Genomic DNA, 21,775 nt, shown 5'->3' with positions numbered 1-21,775 from the left:
GTAAGTAGATATTCGCGGTTCGTATAATCGTATTCGCGCTACATAAAATGTGGATCAGAATAAATATTCCTCCCTGCAACTACATATATGTATGCTTACTTCCATGCGCGTGATGTTTATTATTAAGCTTAAAAGTATTAACATTAAAGATATATATTACACCCATTTTTTTTACAAATATGTTAAAATATATCGCGCGTGTTTATATTTTAAATAAGTTATATATACATATATATGATCCCGGCAATTAATTCGCATTTAGAGATTTCAACATTACAGAGCTGCTTTGTGAAGTTGGCACCTTAAATGCGAATATTGGTAAAATCATTATTGCATTCGTTTGTCCACCGTTTGTCCACGTTTGTCCACCCATTATTTTCGTTTGTCCACCCTATGTTTATTATATTTTTCGTAATAGTGTAAAATAATCACTTGGGAGTTTTACAATTTTTTTTTTACATTACTTTTTTTTGGAGGGTGGACAAACGAAAATAATGGGTGGACAAACGTGGACAAACAGTGGACAAACGAATGCAATAATGATTTTACCAATATTCGCATTTAAGGTGCCAACTTCACAAAGCAGCTCTGTAATGTTGAAATCTCTAAATGCGAATTAATTGCCGGGATCATATATATGTATATATAACTTATTTAAAATATAAACACGCGCGATATATTTTAACATATTTGTAAAAAAAATGGGTGTAATATACATCTTTAATGTTAATACTACCCCCATAACCCGTTTTTCACCAATCAGCGTCCGGTGTCAAAGCGCTGTTGTCCGTATGAGGATCCGGGCTTAATATCGGTGTGTCGGCGAATTTAACGATTATGCTGAGTTGGAGCTACAAATGCTTTGAAGCTTTTGACTGACCAATCAAAAAAAAGAATTATATTAATTGTCCATTCAAAAAATGCTTCGAAGCATTCGTAGCATCAAATGAACCGTAGCCTTTGTCGTACGATGATGCTCTCTTATCGTATATATCTAGAAAACAAGCTCTCCTATTGGATACGTGTTTTAAGCCCTAAGCTGTATGAAATTACAGTCGAATTCGAGGAGAATAATCGACTATGATTCGTCTATTCCTATGGCTTAAAACTATTGTAGATCCGGGCTAATTCGTCCATTCCTTATGGCTTAAAGCCCATGACACATAGAAAAACGTAAGGCTGCTTTTATATGCAGCGTAACTTGCGTCAACCAATCAAACCGTATCAAATTGTATCAGCTCCTACGCCATATTCTAATTGAGACAATTTGATTGGCTGACGCAAGTTACGCTGCATGTAAAAGCAGCCTTACGTTTTTCTATGTGTCATGGGCTTAAGGTTTGAAAACGTATTGTAGATTCAAGGCTAATGTGTGAAAATAAATTACTAAAATTTTATTATCTATATTTATTTTATAAATTTTTGTTACCAATGTCAATTTTTTCATAGATTTGTATTATCTACAACGTCAATTGATGTTTCTTGGTCTGGACAAAGCTTAAAATATGCAATAAAAGAAAATTACAAAACGAAAAATTTAATAAAATCAAGGTAAATTATTTGTACTATTTTATAATAGTACAAATAATTATCACAAAAAATAATTTATTTTTTTTTTTCGAATTACTGATAACATATTTTTATTTGTTTTTATAATAATAATAAATAATAGCATTAAAAAATTGATGTAAATATTTAGGTTTTGGTTTTCATTCGTATTCATAACCATCATCACAAAATGCGTTCTCAGTAGCACGAGATTCGAGCATCTGTCCAAGTGACATTTCCGTAACATCAGATTCTTCTTCATCAAGGTAATCGTCATTATTATATACTGTAAAAATAAAAATTTTAATAAAATCTAAGCATAATATCTAATCCTACCATAATCACTCAAGATAAAATAATAAAGATCTATCTATAATAAATTATCTAGATCAATCTAAAATAGTAAAGATTATAAAGAAAATGTTACACAAACCGATTTCGGATGTGTCCACTATAGGTGTATCAGTTTCCATTAAATTGACTTCCTTCTTTGTAAATTCATCTTCTTTTCTGTGTACATTATCTAATATTTTATTCAATGGTGTTTTTTGAACATTTGGTGTAATAGAATATTTTTTCGTTAGTAAAACCTCTGGAGACTTCAGTGTAGAATTAATTGTTATCCTAATCGTACAAAATAATTATTATATATTATCACTTATTAATTTCAATATGTTACAAACAAAGTCCATATAGTGAGCAATGTCGGACAATGTTGCACAAGTTGCCTGTTGTACAATGTCAGCAATGTCCAACCTAATTGTATTACGTAATGTTGACACAACCCGAGTACTTGCGGACTTTGCCTGTAATATATTGATTTAGCTGTAATTGTAAAATAATCTGCACTAACGGTTTTTTAAAACTTATTGTGTCCAATTCCAGTGTGTTTGCAACAAATAATTCTTCATTGCTCTGTTGATTATTTAAATTTTTCAATACTTCGTAATTGATTTTTGAAGATATTTTTTTTTCTTGCAACATTTTTTCAATTGCTTCGCCTAATGAGGAAAGTATAAAAAAACAACTTAGTAATAATGAATAAATTAATATCAAAAATAGAAAATAAAAATTAACTTACCTGCAGTATTTGCAGGCATTTTACATTTTTTCGTTGTTCTTCTTCTTTTCTTTTCAGGTTTACCTTCTTCTTTTTCTTTTAAACGTTTTTCTTCCTTTTCTTTTTGTTGAACAAGATAATCAGCGTTTACTTTATTCCAAAGAGCAGACTTAGACTGCGATTCTTTTTCCGAAAGAATGTAACTATCCAATTCCTCATCATCAATATCATTCGTGCAGATTTCTTCAGAAAACTGAAAACAATATCTTCTTAATTATTTCAAATTTTTAAAATATGATTAAGTATTGCATACTCCTCTACAATCCTATCAATTAATAGTAAAAACAAGAATATAATGTTTATATGCAACAAATAAGAAAATGAGCCTACACATATCTACAAATTTTTAGATAAGTATTATATAATCTAACAAAAAATACACACAAAATTATCTTAAAAGAAAAATTAAAAAAAAAAAATGAAAAATTGTTGTCAAGTAGCAAGGAAAATCACAAACTTTAAAATCACAAACTTTTTTGTGCAAATTTTTTCATATCTATTATAGTTTCAATAGTACCATATCAAAAACATTTAGAAAAATAAATATAAACTTTCTTCAGGGAATTATTTTATTTCTTTAATTCATTATGATAATCTATACACAGTGCTTTTTCCAGCAAAAGAGTGTAACAAATAATAATATAACACAGTTGTTACGTCTTTGTTTAATATTGGCAAACAAAACTCTGTGTATGTGTGTGCATGTGCGTGTGTGTGTGTGAGTGGTGTGTGCATGCGCGCGCGCGCTAAACTGTGTCATCTTATCTTTGTTAGAAAACGAAATATAATAAATCACAAACTTATAAAAAAAGAAGATACTCGTGTGTGTATTTCTATACAAGTATTAATGAAATATTACTTTACAATTAAAATTTGTAATTTAACTTCAAAAACAATGAAAATTCTTACATTTTCAAAATTATTATCTTTCTCGTTGAGTTCATTTGAATGATCATTTGCAGCCATCATAGATGCTATGTCCGGACCTGTATACAATTCATAAAATTACAAATGTGTTAAAGACAAAATATAAATAACACAATTTTTTATGTAAATATATGCTTACCTAACCCAGTTATAATTGAACTACTGTTTTCATTTAAAATCACATCACAAATTTTCTCATCAGAATCACCAATATTATTCTCAACATATTGTTGGATTACACTTAAATTACTTTCCCGAATAAATCTATCTGCATCCTCATTCTCTATAGAAAAAGCTGTAAATTTTATCTATGCTATAAGACAATTACTAATACAAAAACTATATAAATACAATGTACATTATATAATTATCTGTAATATATTTGATAATAATGATGCCTTGAGAAATATTTTTAGATTAGTTATTTTATTTTTAAGAGAATATATTATGTGATAAATCAACTATTTATTATATATGAATTAAGAAATTATAATGGAATTGTTCTCTTTTTTAATAGTTATGTTCTTTCCATTAATGCATCCCTTTCGTTATTATACAAATATAAAAATACAACAATATTTGATACTTATATCACCTGAGTTTTTAATATAAGCTAAATCTATTAATAAAGAATGTATGTTATAAAAACACAATTACCATCCTTTCGTTTTCTTACTTTTCCTACTCTATAATCTTCTAACTGTCTATCAATTTCTGCTTGCAGCTCACTTATTTCCACATCTATATTTTCTAACTAAAAAAAAATTAGAAATATTAAATATAAAGTATTAAAAACATATATATTATATATATATATATATATATATATATAAATAAAATAGTTCAATTTTAAGCTTTCAAGTATAAAATATTACAAATTAACAAAAAATGATACCTTTTGTAAACGTTCTCTATCCTTTTTACGTGCTGCTTTAAATGCTGGAGGATCCTGTTCTTCTTCTAAATCCACTGTCATAAATTCTTCTAATGTTAAGGCACTGGATGGAGTATCACCAAATTCCAGTAATCTATACATAAGAAAAATCCATCATTGAAGCATCCATGATATATTGTACTTAATGTTAAAGTAAACGTTATGTATGTGTAGTATATATAAATATATATGAGAAAAATGTTACTTTTTGATATATTACCTTTTACGTAGAGTAGATTCGTGTACCTTAACAATTTTTATAATATCGACAGTTGATCTGCTAAATTCATGCAATCGCGCAGCTATTAATAAAGCTATTGCAGAAAAAAAATTAATGTATTTAATTTATACATACATTATACACGCACTTGCATAATACACTAAAATAATAAAATATTTACCTGCTCCACATAGACCTGATGGCCTACGGCCACTATGAATACTATCCCTTTTCATTCTTTGAACGACTCTTAAAGCTGTCATAGATACAGCGTGAGTTTTATCACCAAATTCAAGTTTATGCGCAAATCTCATGATGTATAAACAGGGATCTAAACGAGACAAATAAACTTATAAATTTATGTCAAAGAATATCAATTTATACAATGTATTTTACTCTAGATTAGATATTAAGCAAAAACTTATTTGAGGTATTTTATTTTCTTACTTAAATGATATCAAAATATGTTTTATATTCTATATATACTTTAATTTTAATACATAATTTAATTAAAGTGATCATTTTTTAAATTCTAAATTAAAACTATCGATAGTAGCAATATCTTTAATTCATTTCTTATATATATTATTGTTTTGTCTCACTCAACTCATACATCTATCCTTATCTATTATACTACAGCGCCATCTCTTGCAAGATCCGGCATCTACTGCTAGACATATGTATATGTATACATAATATGCAGTTGAATGTAAATTACTAGCCAATTGATAACTATTTTAATGAAATTTCACGATTTTTTTTTTAGGTTTTCATCTAAGATTCTGTATAACGCAAGATTATGTAAAGGGCTCCCTTTTGAGAATACAATATGTAAGGGATTATTTGATTTATGTATTTTAAGTAATTTTAATAAGTTCTAGATAAAATTGAATTCTCTCGTGGAGTTCAAAAAATTATTTATTCAATATTGAAAACACACTTATTAAATGTTTAAAAAAATATTTTTGTATAATTATACAATTGAAAATCTTTGCGGTTACAGATGCAATACTTTTGATTCGCGCAAAGATCAATTATTAAATCATAATTAATAGAAGAATATTTAGATATATTCAAAAATCATTTTATTAAAATAAAATCATTTTCTAATTTAAGAAATCTTTTTTTTTACTGAAAAGATAAATTATTGAATTATATCTCAAAGTGTAATTTTAAAATGTGTATCATTCTCCTTAAGTTAAAATCTAAATTTTTTTTAATACTTGCACTTGCGCTTTTCCACGACTTCATATCGTTTAATTTAACACAATTATAGAATTATAGAATAAATAACAGATGATTTTTTTTATTTTAAATTTGTATCTAAAGTATAAAAACGCACGAACATTACGAATGGAAAATGATTTGGTTACGTATGATTAAATTATGCTATATTCCTTCTTCCCTCATTCTACATACAACAGTTGCCTTTTTGCGCGTGTGTATCCCTTCCACTTTCTCATTATTCGATGTCTATCGACCGACACAGTTGTGATAACGGTGGCGGCACTGTTCGACCAGCCAGCTAGCCGGACCAGCGCCCGTACGGAAAATGGCGACCGCCTAACCGACAACGGACGATCTCTTGATTGCTCCTGATGTGATTGTGAGCTGAGCGTGCAATTTACGACGGAAGAAGGAGACTAACAGCATTATTCGAAAGTGACAGCAATGGCAATGTCGAATCTCTACTCGAAGATCTCCACTAAGCCAATGAAGCGTTTTCAGGACAACGTCACGGTCAAACAAACCAATGCTTGGATGAACGGTGAGAAAAACAAAAATAGAGTGAAGAAAAAAAAAAAGGAAAAAAGTGAGAGACTGCTTTCACTTGATGTGTGCGAATGAGTGAGAGTGTGCTGTTTATACGTTGCACCTGTTTAGTGAGGGTGAAACACCTATGTTATCAAATCTATATAGGATATGCTGGAAATTCGTATTTATATATAGAAAATCCCACTATGTAATGTAACAAAAACTCGCGTAGGGGAAACCGGAGCACTATGAGTCACGGGGTACCATGGGTCATTGACTGTTTAGGATAATCCAGAGTGTTCAAATTAATATAAACGGTATTGCACGATTGTTATTTTGTTGTTTATACTTTGTATTTAAATGGTAGTGATTAAATTCCATTGTTTGTGCCATTTTTTTTCACATTTTTTCACACCATGGTTTTCATGGTGCAAAAGTAATTTTAAAATAATTTAGAAATAGTTTAATATTGTCTTTGTAGTAAATACATTAAGTTTCTGGATATATACCGTTTCACTGTTTTCTGATATTAAGTGTTTGGAGCATACAGTAAATACTCATAAGAAAACAAGGTAATAAACAAACTAATTTTAACTGGCAGCTTAGAAGTCTAAGCAATTAATTTTACTTCAGAAGTTTTATATTCTTTATATCTATTCATTAATCAATATAGGTTTATTTATGGATTATTTAATTTTATTAAGTTATGTTTTATTATATGACTATATTAAGACTGTAAGTTAACTGAAATTCCTTTTCAACTTTTATCACTAATATTTTCTTGAATAAATTTACTTTTTGTATGTGATTTATACAAGTCAGTACCCCGAGTATGAAACATTTTGGGTATGTCTTAAAAAATGTTTTTATCCTTCCTTCGATCAATTAATATTTATCAAATATACTCAATGCATTTTTTTAAATATTCATAATTCTTTAATTATACTTAAAAAATGAGACAAAGGCCGGTATTCATAGTCGGTTCTTATTTTAAGGACCGCTTAAGTAATGTCTTAAGATGCTAATGCAGCTGTCTGATTGGTTCATGACACCTCAAAACTGAACTTAAGACGGTCTTAAATATAAAAAACTAACTATGAATATTGGCCAAAATCTCATATTTGAAAATACTTTTAAGAATTTAAATTTTTATGGTTCATGATATACCAAAATATTTCATAAACTATTGGATTTTCTGATATTTCTATCTTAGTATTTTTATGTGCAGAATAATTAGAAAAATCATACTATATAAAAAAAATCATATAGTTTCATTAACAAATATGAATTGATCTTCGTACTTTTTTAGTGCCTCCATCTAGAAAGAAAGTAACATAGCCAAAATATGTCTCCTTCGAAATCGTTTTACTTTTGTCTTTGAAACATTTTACCGTATATTCCATATTTAAAAAAATATTTGTTAAGATTAAAATGAATCACCCTATATGTGTTTACATATGTGTGTGTATATATATATATATATGTCACAGTTAATATTAAATGTATAAGTTGACTATGTAACAGATTCAATAAGTTTATACTTTTACTGAATTAACTTTGACTATGCATACATATATATAGGTGCATGTACATATATGTATACTGTGCGTGTGCGTGCGTTTGTGTGTGTACATGATGTTTCAGACTTAATGCACCATGAATGACAGATTCCTGAAATCATTTATGCACATTTATTTACTTTATGCATTGTTCATATCATGCATATGATGTCACGAAAAAGTGCTACTATTTGATATCTGTATAATCATCAAGAATATGTGAATAAGTAAGAAAAATTTAATGAAAATCAAGCAAAATCATGCTCAATTATTATAATAAGAAAATTAAAATAACATTTTTCTGGACAACATTCTAAATAATGTATATTAGACGGTAAATAATATCATTAGTTTATCGAAGACAACAGATATTTTTTTTAGAATTTTACAGTTTTTATTTAAGGACATTCTCCGACTGCAGTTGTGTGCTCAACCTAAAGTTTACTCGCGTCCACGCAATCGCTCCTACACACAGACAGTAATAGTTGACTACCACTCCGCTCTTTCACTTGTTTCGTTGTTTCCCTTTGGCTTTCGCTACTGCCGCCGGTCGAAAACATAGCTGAGCTACTTACTTTGCTAAATGGTTTCTTAAAAATGAATACCGAAAGGCATATTCAGAAAAATATCATATCATTCCTTGTGATATCAAGTTTTATGTATCTTTGTTTCAAAAAATTGTAAAGAAAAACTTTTTTACAGTGAATACAAAGACCACTTTCAAATAAATTTCAGATAGGGATTCTATGTTAACGCTTCAACTTAAGTAGAATATCTCGATTTTTAATCCCGCTCCAGGTACTGAGCTTCAAAACACATGTTCAGAACACTAAAACAACTTTTTCTGTAAATTTCAGAAAAATTTAAAGAAAATGGATTTTTCGGAGAACATCCTTAATTCGTGGAGAAAAAGATGTTTTTCAAATGTGTGCTCAGAATATTTAAAAAATATGTCAAAAAATTGGAGACTTAAGATTTTATATAATCTGACCTAACTTGCGTCTCTAGCACACACGCACACAAAATTATCTTTGTTTTTAATTTAATATCATATTTTTAACATAATTTTGAATGATTTAAATTTTTTAGTGGATTTTTAAATTTGATATAATGGATACAAAATATTAGATGCAAAAAAAATAGTTCCATTTATTTCTTAAAGTCCAATTTTTCATTATTTAATTTTAAATAGACTTCATCCATGATATCATCATAAATGAAGCCTATTGGATAAAACATTAGATTAAGCCTAACTACAAATTAACTAGATAATGAAAAATCAAGCTTATGAATTGACTCTACCAACTAACTGTGCAAACACAGTTGATGAATATTTGTTAGCAATCTCTGACTGAATTTGTTATCAATTTGTAAATATACTGTAGATTTGCTTATTGAAAATATATGCTTATTTTGGAAAAATCTAATCGAATTTTTCCATCCATTTCCATCACTATTATTCAAAATTTGTATGTTAATTAAAGATCTGAATATAGATTCAAATTATTTATCATAAATCTTATGATTATTTTGCTCGTCATACAGCTACATCTATTTTCAAAATTTCGTATCCCCCCCACTATTTTTTAATTTTTATATTTAATAATTTTTTTTGAATTCTAGCGGAATCTCCAAGTAATACATCAGATTCACCATCATCAGTGAGTCCACTCTCTTCATCTATTGTATTACAACGCGAAGGAACTACAGTCAATCAGCCATTGAGTGCGCCTGCATCACCTTTGTCTTCCTTATCCTCACCCGTGACTCAATTAAATTTACCATCACCCGGAGATTGCACTCAAGATCCTAATTGGCAAGCAACAAAACCTACAGTTCGAGAACGAAACGCGGCCATGTTTAATAATCATCTCATGGCCGATATTATATTTATTGTTGGCAGTCCAGGTACTTGTTCAAATTATCTATTTTTTCTTAATTATTACTATTGCAAAATATTATATCGTATATTAATATTATAGGACACACACAAACAATACCAGCACATAAATATGTTCTTGCTACTGGCAGTTCTGTATTTTATGCTATGTTCTACGGAGGATTACCTGAAAATAAAAGAGATATAGAAGTGCCTGATGTTGAACCAGCAGCTTTTCTTGCGTTATTGAGGTAACCATAAGAAGTTTAAAATAATTTAAAAGCATTTCTTATTTAAAATTATTGATACTGTATCGAAAAAGTTATTTGAGCCTTAAATCTTCTAAAGAACTGAAATTTTCTCACGTTAAATATTATATATATATTAAATAGTTGTATTTCTGATACATTCTTTTAACATCTAATTTAACCTCTTAGAATTTATTTCTGATTACTATAACCATTTGCTGACTGTTTAACAATATATTTGAAACAATCTAAATTGAAAAAAAATTACTATAAAAAAAATAATTAAAGCACTTTTGTCTCAAATTTATGGATTTTAAAATATTTTAATGAATTGATTAAAATAAACTTATATATATAAAAAACAATTAAAACTAAATAAACACTTTTTATTATCAGAAGAAAATTATACATTTATCATGATACATGATTATATAATACAATATTCATTATTTATTCTTTCTGAAGATAGTTGTAGCTTATATAATCATATTTTTTTTTAGATATATGTATTGTGACGAAGTGCAACTAGAAGCAGATACAGTTCTGGCGACATTATACGTCGCAAAAAAATATATAGTTCCACACCTGGCACGGGCATGTGTCAATTATCTAGAGACGAGTCTTACAGCAAAAAACGCATGTTTGCTTCTGAGTCAATCTCGCTTATTTGAAGAACCTAATCTCATGCAACGTTGCTGGGAGGTGATTGATGCACAAGTAAGTCAAATGCAACGGACGCTAAGAACCATTACTTTGAGTGACAAGAACTTGGACAGAACGCTCGAAGATGACTCAAGTCCTTCCAGTGACTCAGTCAATCATATTTCGAGCTTATATTCTTGTGTTTATGACAATAAATTTGACAGTTTGCGATATCGACGCACCTGTAAAAGCAGTGGCGGATTGAACGATGACAATTGTGAAAGTTTCACAGGCAGATTATCGATACCGCACTGTTTGAGTCTCTCAGAAAACGATTGTTGTACAAACATCATTGCAGATGATAATTTGTCTCTTTCGCTTTTTCGAACACGAAGTGAACCTTATTTTCCGGATAATAAGTTAGATCAGATTGAAGTCACACAAAATATCATGTATCAGGATAATTTAATAGATGAATACGAGCGCGGCAAAATCAATTATAATGATGTCTCTAATACAACAACAAATATTAATGAAATAATCATTTAAATAAAAATAAATATTATATAATTTTTATATACAATTGTATTGAATCTCTTAAGCGCATGATTGCATACGCATAGAATAATATATATATATATATTATTTGTTTTATTTCTTTTATAATCTAATTTGTATTAAAATGTTATTTGCTCTAAAAAAATTTTTCCAAATGGGGAATTTTTAGTTCTATTATTTATGTTAAAAATATTTTGTAGAAAAAGTGCATGATTAATGTGAAACAATTTCTGCATGCTTCAAAGATGTACCAAGTGTATAGTCTCTGCAAAAAAATTACTAAAATTGGAAACTTATATTTTTCGTCAATGAACGCGATATATATATGAAGCAGTATAATAAGGTCAATATTCATATTTAAGAATTCAATTATACAATTTAATTTAAAATTTTATCATAATTATTTTTTAAAAATAAGTACTTCTTATTGAAATAATGTTTTACCCAGGTTTTAAATCGTCATCAAATTTTTTGGTATTTCAAATACAATACAGAAAAATTTGTAATTTTTTATAATTTTTTGAATTTGTTACAAAATACGTGTAATATATTTCTACGCTTTTTTCAAATAAAAAGTCGGCAAAATTTCTTTAAAAAGTAATATTTTTATAAATATACCACAAGTATTAAAAATATTACATACATTATATATATGTATATATATTTGTATATATTATCCCACGACTGGTCACTTAATGTGACAATAGTTCTAATAAATTTTCACTTTTCTTTAAAGATTTCTTTTATTTATGATGTTTTAATATCAAATGAGTTAACATTATATATATATTATATATATATATATATATGTATATATATAATTACATATAGCATACGCTAATATTAATTTTTGTTTCAAAAACTGCAAATTTTTTGACTGTTATTTATTAATATTTTTTGTCAAGAATGATTTCATACATATCTTTGTATTAAGTGTAATATAATTAAATAAAACGAAAAATTTCAATAAAATTGGTCGTTTTTCAATAATGAAAATGTTATATTTTGTGACGAATTTTGCAACAATACCTTTCACATAACATATATAATATCATATATGATAATAAAATATAACATAACATATGCAATACAAAAATGTTTTATAATTGTAAGATAATATATTTATACATTTTAGTAATTCTTTATTGCTACGTAATTAATTTTTATAATCATTTTATGAATTGCATTAGTTATTTTCATAAAAATATTTCAATCTAATATGTTGATATTTATTCATAATTTTTGTATTAATATCATATAGTATTAATTACAAACCCCAGTATAAACATTAACTGATCAAATTAAATAAGAACGTAAATATGATACTTTTATTTTTCTGTCAATAATAATCGAGAGAAAATTATTTTAATACTGTAAAATTATGTCAAAATTATGTTAAAGAAATAGATCTGCATATTTGCGTACGTTTACATACCTCTAATTATTCTGTATATAAAATAGATATATGCATATTAAGATAGATAGATCGAACATTGATTTATTGGAATATTGATTTTATCATTACTGTCCATCTCAAATTTTGTTTGAAAATATTTTTTATCAAAATCACTTCCCTTCAATTTAAAACGGGTGGTCTCAGATATCCTATATATTTTATTTAAAAACTCGCTAACTTCAAAAATAACATAAACAAAAAAGATTAAGTCTTAAAAAAAAAGGACAAACTATTATTTAGCGTTGTAAAAATTTGACTAATCAAATAATATCGACAAAAAGAATGTATTCAACATGACGAAATATCATTTTTATCATCTTCGTTTCACAATTCTTTAAAACATTATCCTGTTTACGTATAACAATTATGACGATGTTTTTAACCATTTAGAATTGTATAATTTTGACTATTTTTATGAAATTAAACTAGTACGTACATGCATATATAAAATTTTAATATGTAGAACTTTACTGGAACAAATAAGCATAAGTTTTATGTTTTGTGTTATAAATAATTTATAAATTTTATATCTTTCTTAAAAAATAAAAAAAAAAAACAAATTTTGAATCATAATATTTACATTGTAATCATTGGAATAATAAAAATTGTATGTTATTATTAAATAATTAATTAATTATACAAAATTATTAGTAGCAATGATATATGAACTTCAACATTAAGTAAAATCTATTGACAGGCAGAAATGGCACTAAGATCTGATGGTTTTGTGGATATTGATATTCATACACTCGAATCTGTTTTATCTCGAGAGACGTTAAATTGCAAAGAAATTCATATATGGGATGCTGCATTACGATGGGCTTCTGCGGAATGCATACGGCAAGATCTCGAGCCTATTCCCGCCAATCAAAGGCAATTACTAGGTAAGATAATTGTAAATTTTTTTTTTTTTTTTCAAAATAAATGTTAAGCCAATATACATGCGTATATGTTTGCGCGGAAGCGCGCATGTGTATATACATATTTTCCATTTTTAGGATCTGCCTTATATTTAATTAGACTTCCTGCTATGAATCTTGAAGAATTCGCAAACAGTGCAGCACAGACAGGAATTCTAACACATCAAGAAACAATTGATTTATTTTTATACTTTACTGCCAGTAACAAACCACAACTTTGTTTTGCTACCAAGCCACGTCAAGGGCTAAAAACTCAAGTAAGTGAAAACCACAAATTATGTGAAAATTTTGAAGTGTCCTCAACTATTGTATTTATGTCATTTTATTATTGAAAAGACAAGACTTTGTGAAGAAGTTTCAAATAATTATTTACGGTATCTGTGTGTGTGTGTTTATAGTTCAGATAACTATAGTATCAAACAACTAATATATAATATCTCTGTCAATATTTTAACAGTAAGTATGACACTAGTAATTTTAGATAATTTAGAAAATTTTTATTTGCAGGTTTGCCATAGATTTCAATCCTGTGCATATAGGTCAAATCAATGGCGATACAGAGGTCGTTGCGACTCAATTCAGTTCAGTGTTGATAAGAGAATATTTGTGATAGGTTTTGGGCTATATGGAAGCTCGTCTGGTGCTTCTGATTATAATGTTAAAATAGAACTTAAGAGACTCGGTAATGTTTTGGCAGAGAATAATACTAAATTCTTTTCTGATGGTTCGAGTAATACATTTCATGTATATTTTGAAAATCCGATACAAATCGAGCCAGAATGTTCATATACAGCAAGTGCAATATTAGACGGTGGAGAACTGAGCTTTTTCGGTCAAGAAGGTATGTCGGAAGCAACGGTTGGCAGTGTGAATTTTCAATTTCAGTGTAGTTCTGAAAGTACTAATGGTACTGGTGTCCAAGGAGGACAAATCCCTGAATTAATTTTCTATGGGCCACCATCCGATGATTGACGGAAAATCGCAACAGAGCTTGTGGTTTAGTTATTGATTTACAACAAAAAAAATTTAGATAACATTCATTGGGAATAAAATCTACAGATAAAACTCTTGAATTATAAAGAAGAAATGTGTTTCACAAGTGTTCAGATTTAATGGTCTGAATATACAAATTTCAAAGTAAAAATAGTTCTAAAATACTTAATATTCAGGAATATATCCAAATTCCAAATAAAAATGCTTTTTGGGAAATTCTGAAAAATAATACTATACATAAGGCCTAATTTTTCATTTTTTGTTTAATTTTTAGTTAAGCTTAACCTAATAATGTTTTATACAATGGACTTTATCTATGATAATGTCATAGGTAAAGTCTTATATTAAGTGTAATGTCACGTTAAGTTTAACCACAAGTTAATCAAATAATGAAAAATTGGACTTTAAGAGAATAAATGAAACTATATTTTTTTTGCATCTAATATTTTCAAATACGTAACCATTATCTATTCTATTATACATATTTACAGAAAACTATTTTTTCTATTGTAAATACAATTAATTTATAATGAACATATTTCAGCGAAATTATCACACATTTCTAAGATAAAAATATTCATTAAATTTTGTCTCCCAGCTGTTAATTAATTAATGAGATAATTATTAATTAAAAATATATGTATTTATTTAAATTTTTAGAATATACTCAAAATTACTATTTTACACACATACACACACACACCAGGTGTTTAAAATACAGCGTTAAAAACTTTTGTTTTGGAAATAAAACATTTTAGAGGTAAATGTTTCATACAAGAAAGTTTTGTGACTTTAAAAGAGACATGAGATAAATTAACCTTGGGTAATGCTAATATCGGTGGTATTACAACTTTCAAACTGTATAACTCGAAAAGTATTTAGTGGAAAGAACATTTTATTGTACTTTGAAAAACTCGGAATAAACTACAAGAATATGCAATAAAAAATGTGAGAAGTCTTATTTAAAAAATTCTATATGACCCTGCTCTGACCTTGCCATTTAAGGTCAAACCAATGACAACATCCCTTCAAAGTCACAAAATTTATGTGAACGTTTTCTATAAAGTGCTTTGTTTCCGAGGTAAAAATTTGTAACGCTTTATTTTGAACACTCGGTTTATATAGAATCAATTATGTAACTATTATTATACTAATTAATTTTATAAAGGATATGATTGAAACACATTAAGAATTTGTTTCAAATTCAAAGACGATATAAAATTTTGATATGCACACACAATACTATCGTGATTTGCCTAGAAATCATATTTTCGTAAAAGACAAAGGTATTATGTACAGTACACTATGCAATTTGAAAGTAACGATTAATATACATTAAATTAATTTCTTGTTATTTACAAATCTTTTATGAACTTTTGATGTTTTAATATTTGTCATTAATGTTATTATTCACGTGAATTATATTTAGTTATGAGATTTTTAAAATATCTTACTACATTATTACTACTAATATTTATTTCATTCGCAAACTTATGTAAATAATTTTGGAAAAGCGTATATCTATTTTTCTGCATATCTAACAAATGCATTTTACTTGATTTACGCAATAAATTTAATTATCTTATATCAAATAAAATTTGATTATTTGAAAGTTGTAAATATCTAGAATAGTAGAATATAAAGAAAATAGATCTGTCAATAAAATATCGCTTTAATTAAATATTTAATTGATACTCTTAATGTACAAGATATAAAAATTATATAGTATGAAAAATATAAATGCTTTGATATTGCACAAGTAATTAAAGTTATGAGTATTGTTAAATGATTTTATGGAAACATTCAGATATAATCAATATATTTAATTGGATATCCTGAAAAATTTAGTGATTTTTTAAGAATACCATTTTTTATATTTTATTATTAATGTATTATTTTATTGCTATAGCTCTTATTTTACTATTCTATTGAGTTTATTTGATTATATACTTATCAATGTATACACCATCAAAATCTGGTAAAACCGATACATAGAAAAAAATTGCATTTTTTTAAATATGTTAAGTCCGAAAGATGCGTTAAATATATTAAAGGTATTAGTTTTAAACTGCCAGCTTTATAAAAGATTAAATTATAATTAATCTTTTCCATTTCTACGTATGTAACTGAACTATTGAGTATTAAATATTACATTATAAATAATGCTACAAATAATATAATTATGCCTCTTTTGTTAACTGTTAGATACGCTTATTTAAACAAAAATACTATTAATATTAAATATGTATAATATTTATATATATAGCCTTAGTAAAAAATATTAGACTTTTTGTCTAATATTTTTACCTTATTAACTATTATTTAACGTTTTAACTTAAAAATTGATTTATAGTACTTGCTATAAATTATGCTCTGTTTTAAGAACCTTTTAAACTTACATGTAATGCCGGTAACCAATAAAGTAACAATGCCGATAAAAAAATTCCAGATGAAAAAATATAAATAACTAATATTTCTAGTTATGGCTATATATGTATAGTGGTCTATCACCATCATGTGTTATTAATTAATTTTCAGATAAGTAAATATGTATAATATTTTCTGATCGAAAAATTAAACTTAAAAACGTTTGAAAGAAAAACGTCTATAAAGCACACCTCTAAACATCTTTCCGCATTTCTGACAACCGTAGTCAATATTATTATGTATCGTACATAATGCAGGTTGTGAACTGATTCTTAAATACTACAATATAAAGATTAATTGGCTAAAAAAATTTCGGCTTTAGCTCACAAATTTCGGATTCATACGAGTCATACATGAAAAGCAGCCACTTTACATGGCGCATTCCATGGCGGCTACCCCGGTATAAAAAGCAATAATCACGTATGATAACCAGATGCAGCTCATCGGCATCCACTATTTCACTACGGAGTGTGTGAGTCGTAACGACGCTGATATATCTTACATATAATCTTACTCAATAATGCTATCGAGGCAAGAAGAATATATACTCAATCTTTTCCAAGTCGATATGTATCGGGAAGAAAATCTTTCCAAAATCTAAACAAAATCTTGAGAGAGTTAGGTACATTAAAAAAAGGAAATGAATAAAGGCAGATTTAGGGTAGATGTTGTAAAGAAGTACTTGAACAATTTGAGCGTAATCCTGTGCTACTAGTGTTAAAACAGTTTCGGATGAAATCGGAGTACCGAAATTAACAATGTGTGACATTTTTAGCAAGAAACTCAATGCATCCATTATCATATGCAACAAATTCAAAGCACTTCTGTTGCAGATTGTGGTCCTCGTTTGCAATTTTGCCAATGAGTTGTATGATGTAAATTGAATAGAGAAAGAATCTAAATTTTTACTAATATTTGATTAATATATATTCTATATATATATATATTTACTGATGAGGTAGGTTTTGACAAAAATGGAATTTTCAACTATTACAACCTTCATGAATGAGCTTCAGAAAATTCCAAAACAGAGGCATCAACAGTTTTTAATACATGTATGAGCAGGTATTATTGATGACAAACTTGTAAAACCCTATTTTTTTAAAGAAAAAAGCCATTTAAATAACCAGAATTATGTACATTTCTCAAAGAAGATAGGCTACTTTCTTGAAAATGTTCCGTTAATGGTACATCAAAACATGTGGTTCATGCATGACGATTCACCAGCACGTTTTAGCCATATAGCCAGAAATTTGAATCGAAATTACAGCCAGAAACGGATAGGGCGTGAAGATCTAATTGCCTGGCCACCAAGATCACCAGGCATAAATTCAATTGATTTTTATGTACGAAGTCATGTAAAGTCAACACTTTACAGAAATGTAATAATATTGACCTAAGATAAAGAATAATTCATGAATTTGAAAAAATAAGAAGAGATCGAAATGTTTTTCAAAAAATTCGGAATTTTTTTTGACAGAAGAATAAGGATCTGTATTCAGCTGAAAGTAATCATTTCGAACATCTTATTAAATTCGATTTAAATACCTATTTATCTTAAAACACTGAGATAAATACATTAGAGTCCGGATCTACAATAGCTGTTTTAAGCCTTAAGCCATAAGAAATTGACCAATTACAGTCGAATACGAGGAGAAAAATTGACAGTGATTTGTCCATTTCTTATGACTTAAGGCTTAAAAATCTATTGTAGATCCGGACTTATGAAACGACTTATTTCCGTACCTAAGCATTTTTTCTTTTTTTGGATCCTGAATCATTTTCCCGAAGTACTACGGGTAATTTTCCAGACACCCGGTGTATATGTATACTTATATGAGACATTACCATGTCTCCAGATAGATACATGCCTATCAAAATATTCATACATTATATAGTTATTGTTAGCTGTTGCTCGACTAATCAGTGGGACAATTAAACTCGATCAGAATTAAGTCAATCTTTGTTTTCTTTTACTTTCTATATCTATATAGAACCCTCATGCTCCATGTACCCACGTCCTCTTGCGTACCAAAATAAGTACCCAGCAGACATGACAAATTTAAATATTTCGAAAACTGAGCATTTCTGTAACTCTATATTTATTGATTTGACTACAATTAATTAGTATTACATATCTATAAAACTTGATTAAAATCTGAATTGGGTAATATATGTGTCAAAGTTGAGCTAATATATATTATAATATTAAACTATATCTTGCAAATTACTCACCCATTGCTGGTATGTTGATACGTAGAGCTGTAGTAAATCGTAGATATGTCCGTCCAAGTTCGTGAACACATATATGAAGAACATCGCTAATGTCAATAAGCATATCTGTATATATAAAACACATGTGTACATATATATTTAAATGTTAAGAATTAATACTCTTTTTATACTTTTCTAGTCTACAAGTTTCCATATAAGTTTTAATAAATGAAAAATTATCTGACATGCATTAAAGAAAATATAATTTGTATAATTATTGCTCAAATACTTAGTTAAAAAATATAACTTATAAAGAAACACAAAACTGTATTGGTTTGTATTACTTTTTAATATTATTGAAATACTGTATATTTTACTTCTATATATTTCAAAAAAGGATACGTTCAGTTCTTTCAACACGACAAGTGATATATACACAAGCAGCCTGGTTGTGAGCTTGTTTCCTTCCACGTGTCAGATGATAATTCAAAGCCATTTTATAAAAGTTCACTGATGTATCAATGCAATTTTGATTTAAGCTAAAGAAAAAATTTCAAATTTAAGAAATAACTTTGTAATAAAGAAAATTTTATTTCATTATAAATGTATATTATGTACAAAATTACTTACCCTAATTGTAAACAAAGATGTGTTATACCTTTCCGTGCATTTTGTAAAGTAATTCCTCTAGATTCTTTTCCATTAACATAATATGCTACAAGCAATAGAAATTTTATGAATAATTGACTTTACCATTTATGAATACTTTTACAGACAATTTATATTATTTAAGTAACTTACGTGCACCAAAATTTGTAGCACTACCTGTGCTATCATTAGCGACAAAATGTCCAGGTACTGTTACTTTACCAGAGGATGATTCTTCATAAGTTGTTTGACTAATAATAACTGAATCTTCTAATACAAAACCACATTCTACACAGATTGCATCTCCACGTCCAGGATCAGTCTCAATGTCGGTAGATCCACAATTGCGACACTTTCCAGACATCTGATACAATAATATACAAAAAAAATTTATTTGTTACCAAAAAATTGATAATTGTTCAGTTTACCTCGTCGCACCTCAAAAGTCAATAAAATTAGACTTATTCGACGTGTTTTTGCATGTTATGAAAGAATCTGGCAAAAATCAGTGTCAATAAGCGTCACTCTGTTTTGCAAATCGAGATATCAATCGCCAAAATTAGTGACCGTTCAGGTTAGAAAATCTGTCACATTCACACAACACCACGACACAGTATAATCAAACACAGTAGCGGCAATTGGTTGCGTTCAGCAGCAGATTCGGGGTGCCGTCACATAAGAGCGAAATTCCATTCCATTCCATAGAATGCCATAAGAATGAAAAGGAATAGTGACTTTTGATGGCTTTTAGTGACTTTTTAGTGATTTTTTTTTTAGCCGGGATTTTCTAAACGTTTTATCGATGATTGTCGCTACCGTTAACCAGCGACAGCCAATGAGAGCCGCGCTTTCTTTTAGGATTGTCCTGCCATTAGCTATCGCTAGTTAACGATCGCGACAATCATCGATAAAACGTTTAAGGAGCCTACAAACCAAAGCGGCGCAACGGTGAAGCGGCGAGCGATAGCCAATGAGAGTCATGCTTTTACGCAAAAGCATGCTCTGCTCTGATTGGTTAGTTTCCAACATTCAACTCAATCGCAACAGAGCGCGCCACCTGTAGTGTGATTACGGCTTAAAGGTGCTTTTTCATGCGCAGCACGCTGCAGCAGCAATTCGTTACTATTGGTTAAGAATTTTATGTAAGCTAGACGACGCACTTCCGGCGCAAAATACATTTTGCCACAGTTCGTTGAAGTTGAACCGAACGAACAGCAAACAGCAAGCGGCAAAATCGAGAAAGCGTACAATATGTCCGTCGTTTCATTATGAAAATATTATTTATTGCAATAAATATTAGGAAAATAAACGAAAAATGGCTTCGGATGAGGTACGGATACATGTTCGTAAATTAGATCATTTTATACTTTATCACAAATTTGAAAAAGTAAAGTGTAAAGTATAAAATGATCTAATTTACAAACATTCGTACCTTATCCGAAGCCATTCTTCGTTTATTTTCCTAATATTTATTGCAATAAATAATATTTTCATAATGAAACGACGGACATATTGTACGCTTTCTCGATTTTGCCGCTTGCTGTTTGCTGTTCGTTCGGTTCAACTTCAACGAACTGCGGCAAAATGTATTTTGCGCCGGAAGTGCGTCGTCTAGCTTACATAAAATTCTTAACCAATAGTAACGAATTGCTGCTGCAGCGTGCTGCGCATGAAAAAGTACCTTAAGACTGTTCGCGTTGCTTGCACTTTTTGCACCTATTGCGTCT

At 28.3% G+C, this 21,775-nt stretch overlaps 2 protein-coding genes across 2 annotated transcripts; one reads left to right on the top strand and one right to left on the bottom strand.

Annotated features, from left to right (window-relative positions):
* Positions 1–1,706: 1,706 nt before the first annotated feature.
* On the bottom strand, positions 1,707–20,534 carry Brf (Brf RNA polymerase III subunit). Its single transcript, XM_018545166.1, has 15 exons — positions 20,477–20,534; positions 20,202–20,412; positions 20,031–20,115; positions 19,803–19,939; positions 19,422–19,526; positions 4,931–5,080; positions 4,750–4,843; positions 4,491–4,623; positions 4,253–4,349; positions 3,735–3,890; positions 3,578–3,654; positions 2,630–2,861; positions 2,402–2,549; positions 1,982–2,172; positions 1,707–1,834 (listed from the first exon to the last, which is right to left on the bottom strand). Exons 2-15 carry the CDS (start codon positions 20,410–20,412, stop codon positions 1,710–1,712), a joined length of 1,941 nt encoding a protein of 646 aa, XP_018400668.1. The 5' UTR covers positions 20,477–20,534; the 3' UTR covers positions 1,707–1,709.
* On the top strand, positions 6,421–14,826 carry lute (BTB/POZ domain containing protein 3 lute). Its single transcript, XM_018545165.1, has 7 exons — positions 6,421–6,517; positions 9,687–9,971; positions 10,046–10,193; positions 10,691–10,907; positions 13,544–13,730; positions 13,845–14,023; positions 14,274–14,826. The coding sequence occupies exons 1-7, from the start codon at positions 6,421–6,423 to the stop codon at positions 14,736–14,738; spliced, it is 1,578 nt and encodes a 525-aa protein (XP_018400667.1). The 3' UTR covers positions 14,739–14,826.
* Positions 20,535–21,775: the final 1,241 nt, after the last annotated feature.

The sequence above is a fragment of the Cyphomyrmex costatus genome, unplaced genomic scaffold (assembly GCF_001594065.2).
Source record: "Cyphomyrmex costatus isolate MS0001 unplaced genomic scaffold, Ccosl1.0 scaffold474, whole genome shotgun sequence".
Lineage (NCBI taxonomy): Eukaryota > Metazoa > Arthropoda > Insecta > Hymenoptera > Formicidae > Cyphomyrmex > Cyphomyrmex costatus.
This window is presented reverse-complemented; position numbering and strand designations above follow the sequence as displayed.

Excerpts from the sequence above, each read along its gene's own strand:
- lute (XM_018545165.1), top strand. The coding sequence starts at position 6,421 with ATGGCAATGTCGAATCTCTACTCGAAGATCTCCACTAAGCCAATGAAG. Across the intron at positions 9,972-10,045 it reads ATTTATTGTTGGCAGTCCAG|GACACACACAAACAATACCA; the intron begins GTACTTGTTCAA and ends TTAATATTATAG. Across the intron at positions 13,731-13,844 it reads CAATCAAAGGCAATTACTAG|GATCTGCCTTATATTTAATT; the intron begins GTAAGATAATTG and ends TTCCATTTTTAG.
- Brf (XM_018545166.1), bottom strand. The coding sequence starts at position 20,412 with ATGTCTGGAAAGTGTCGCAATTGTGGATCTACCGACATTGAGACTGAT. Across the intron at positions 19,940-20,030 it reads CATCTTTGTTTACAATTAGG|CTTAAATCAAAATTGCATTG; the intron begins GTAAGTAATTTT and ends TTTTTTCTTTAG. Across the intron at positions 1,835-1,981 it reads AGTGGACACATCCGAAATCG|TATATAATAATGACGATTAC; the intron begins GTTTGTGTAACA and ends TTATTTTTACAG.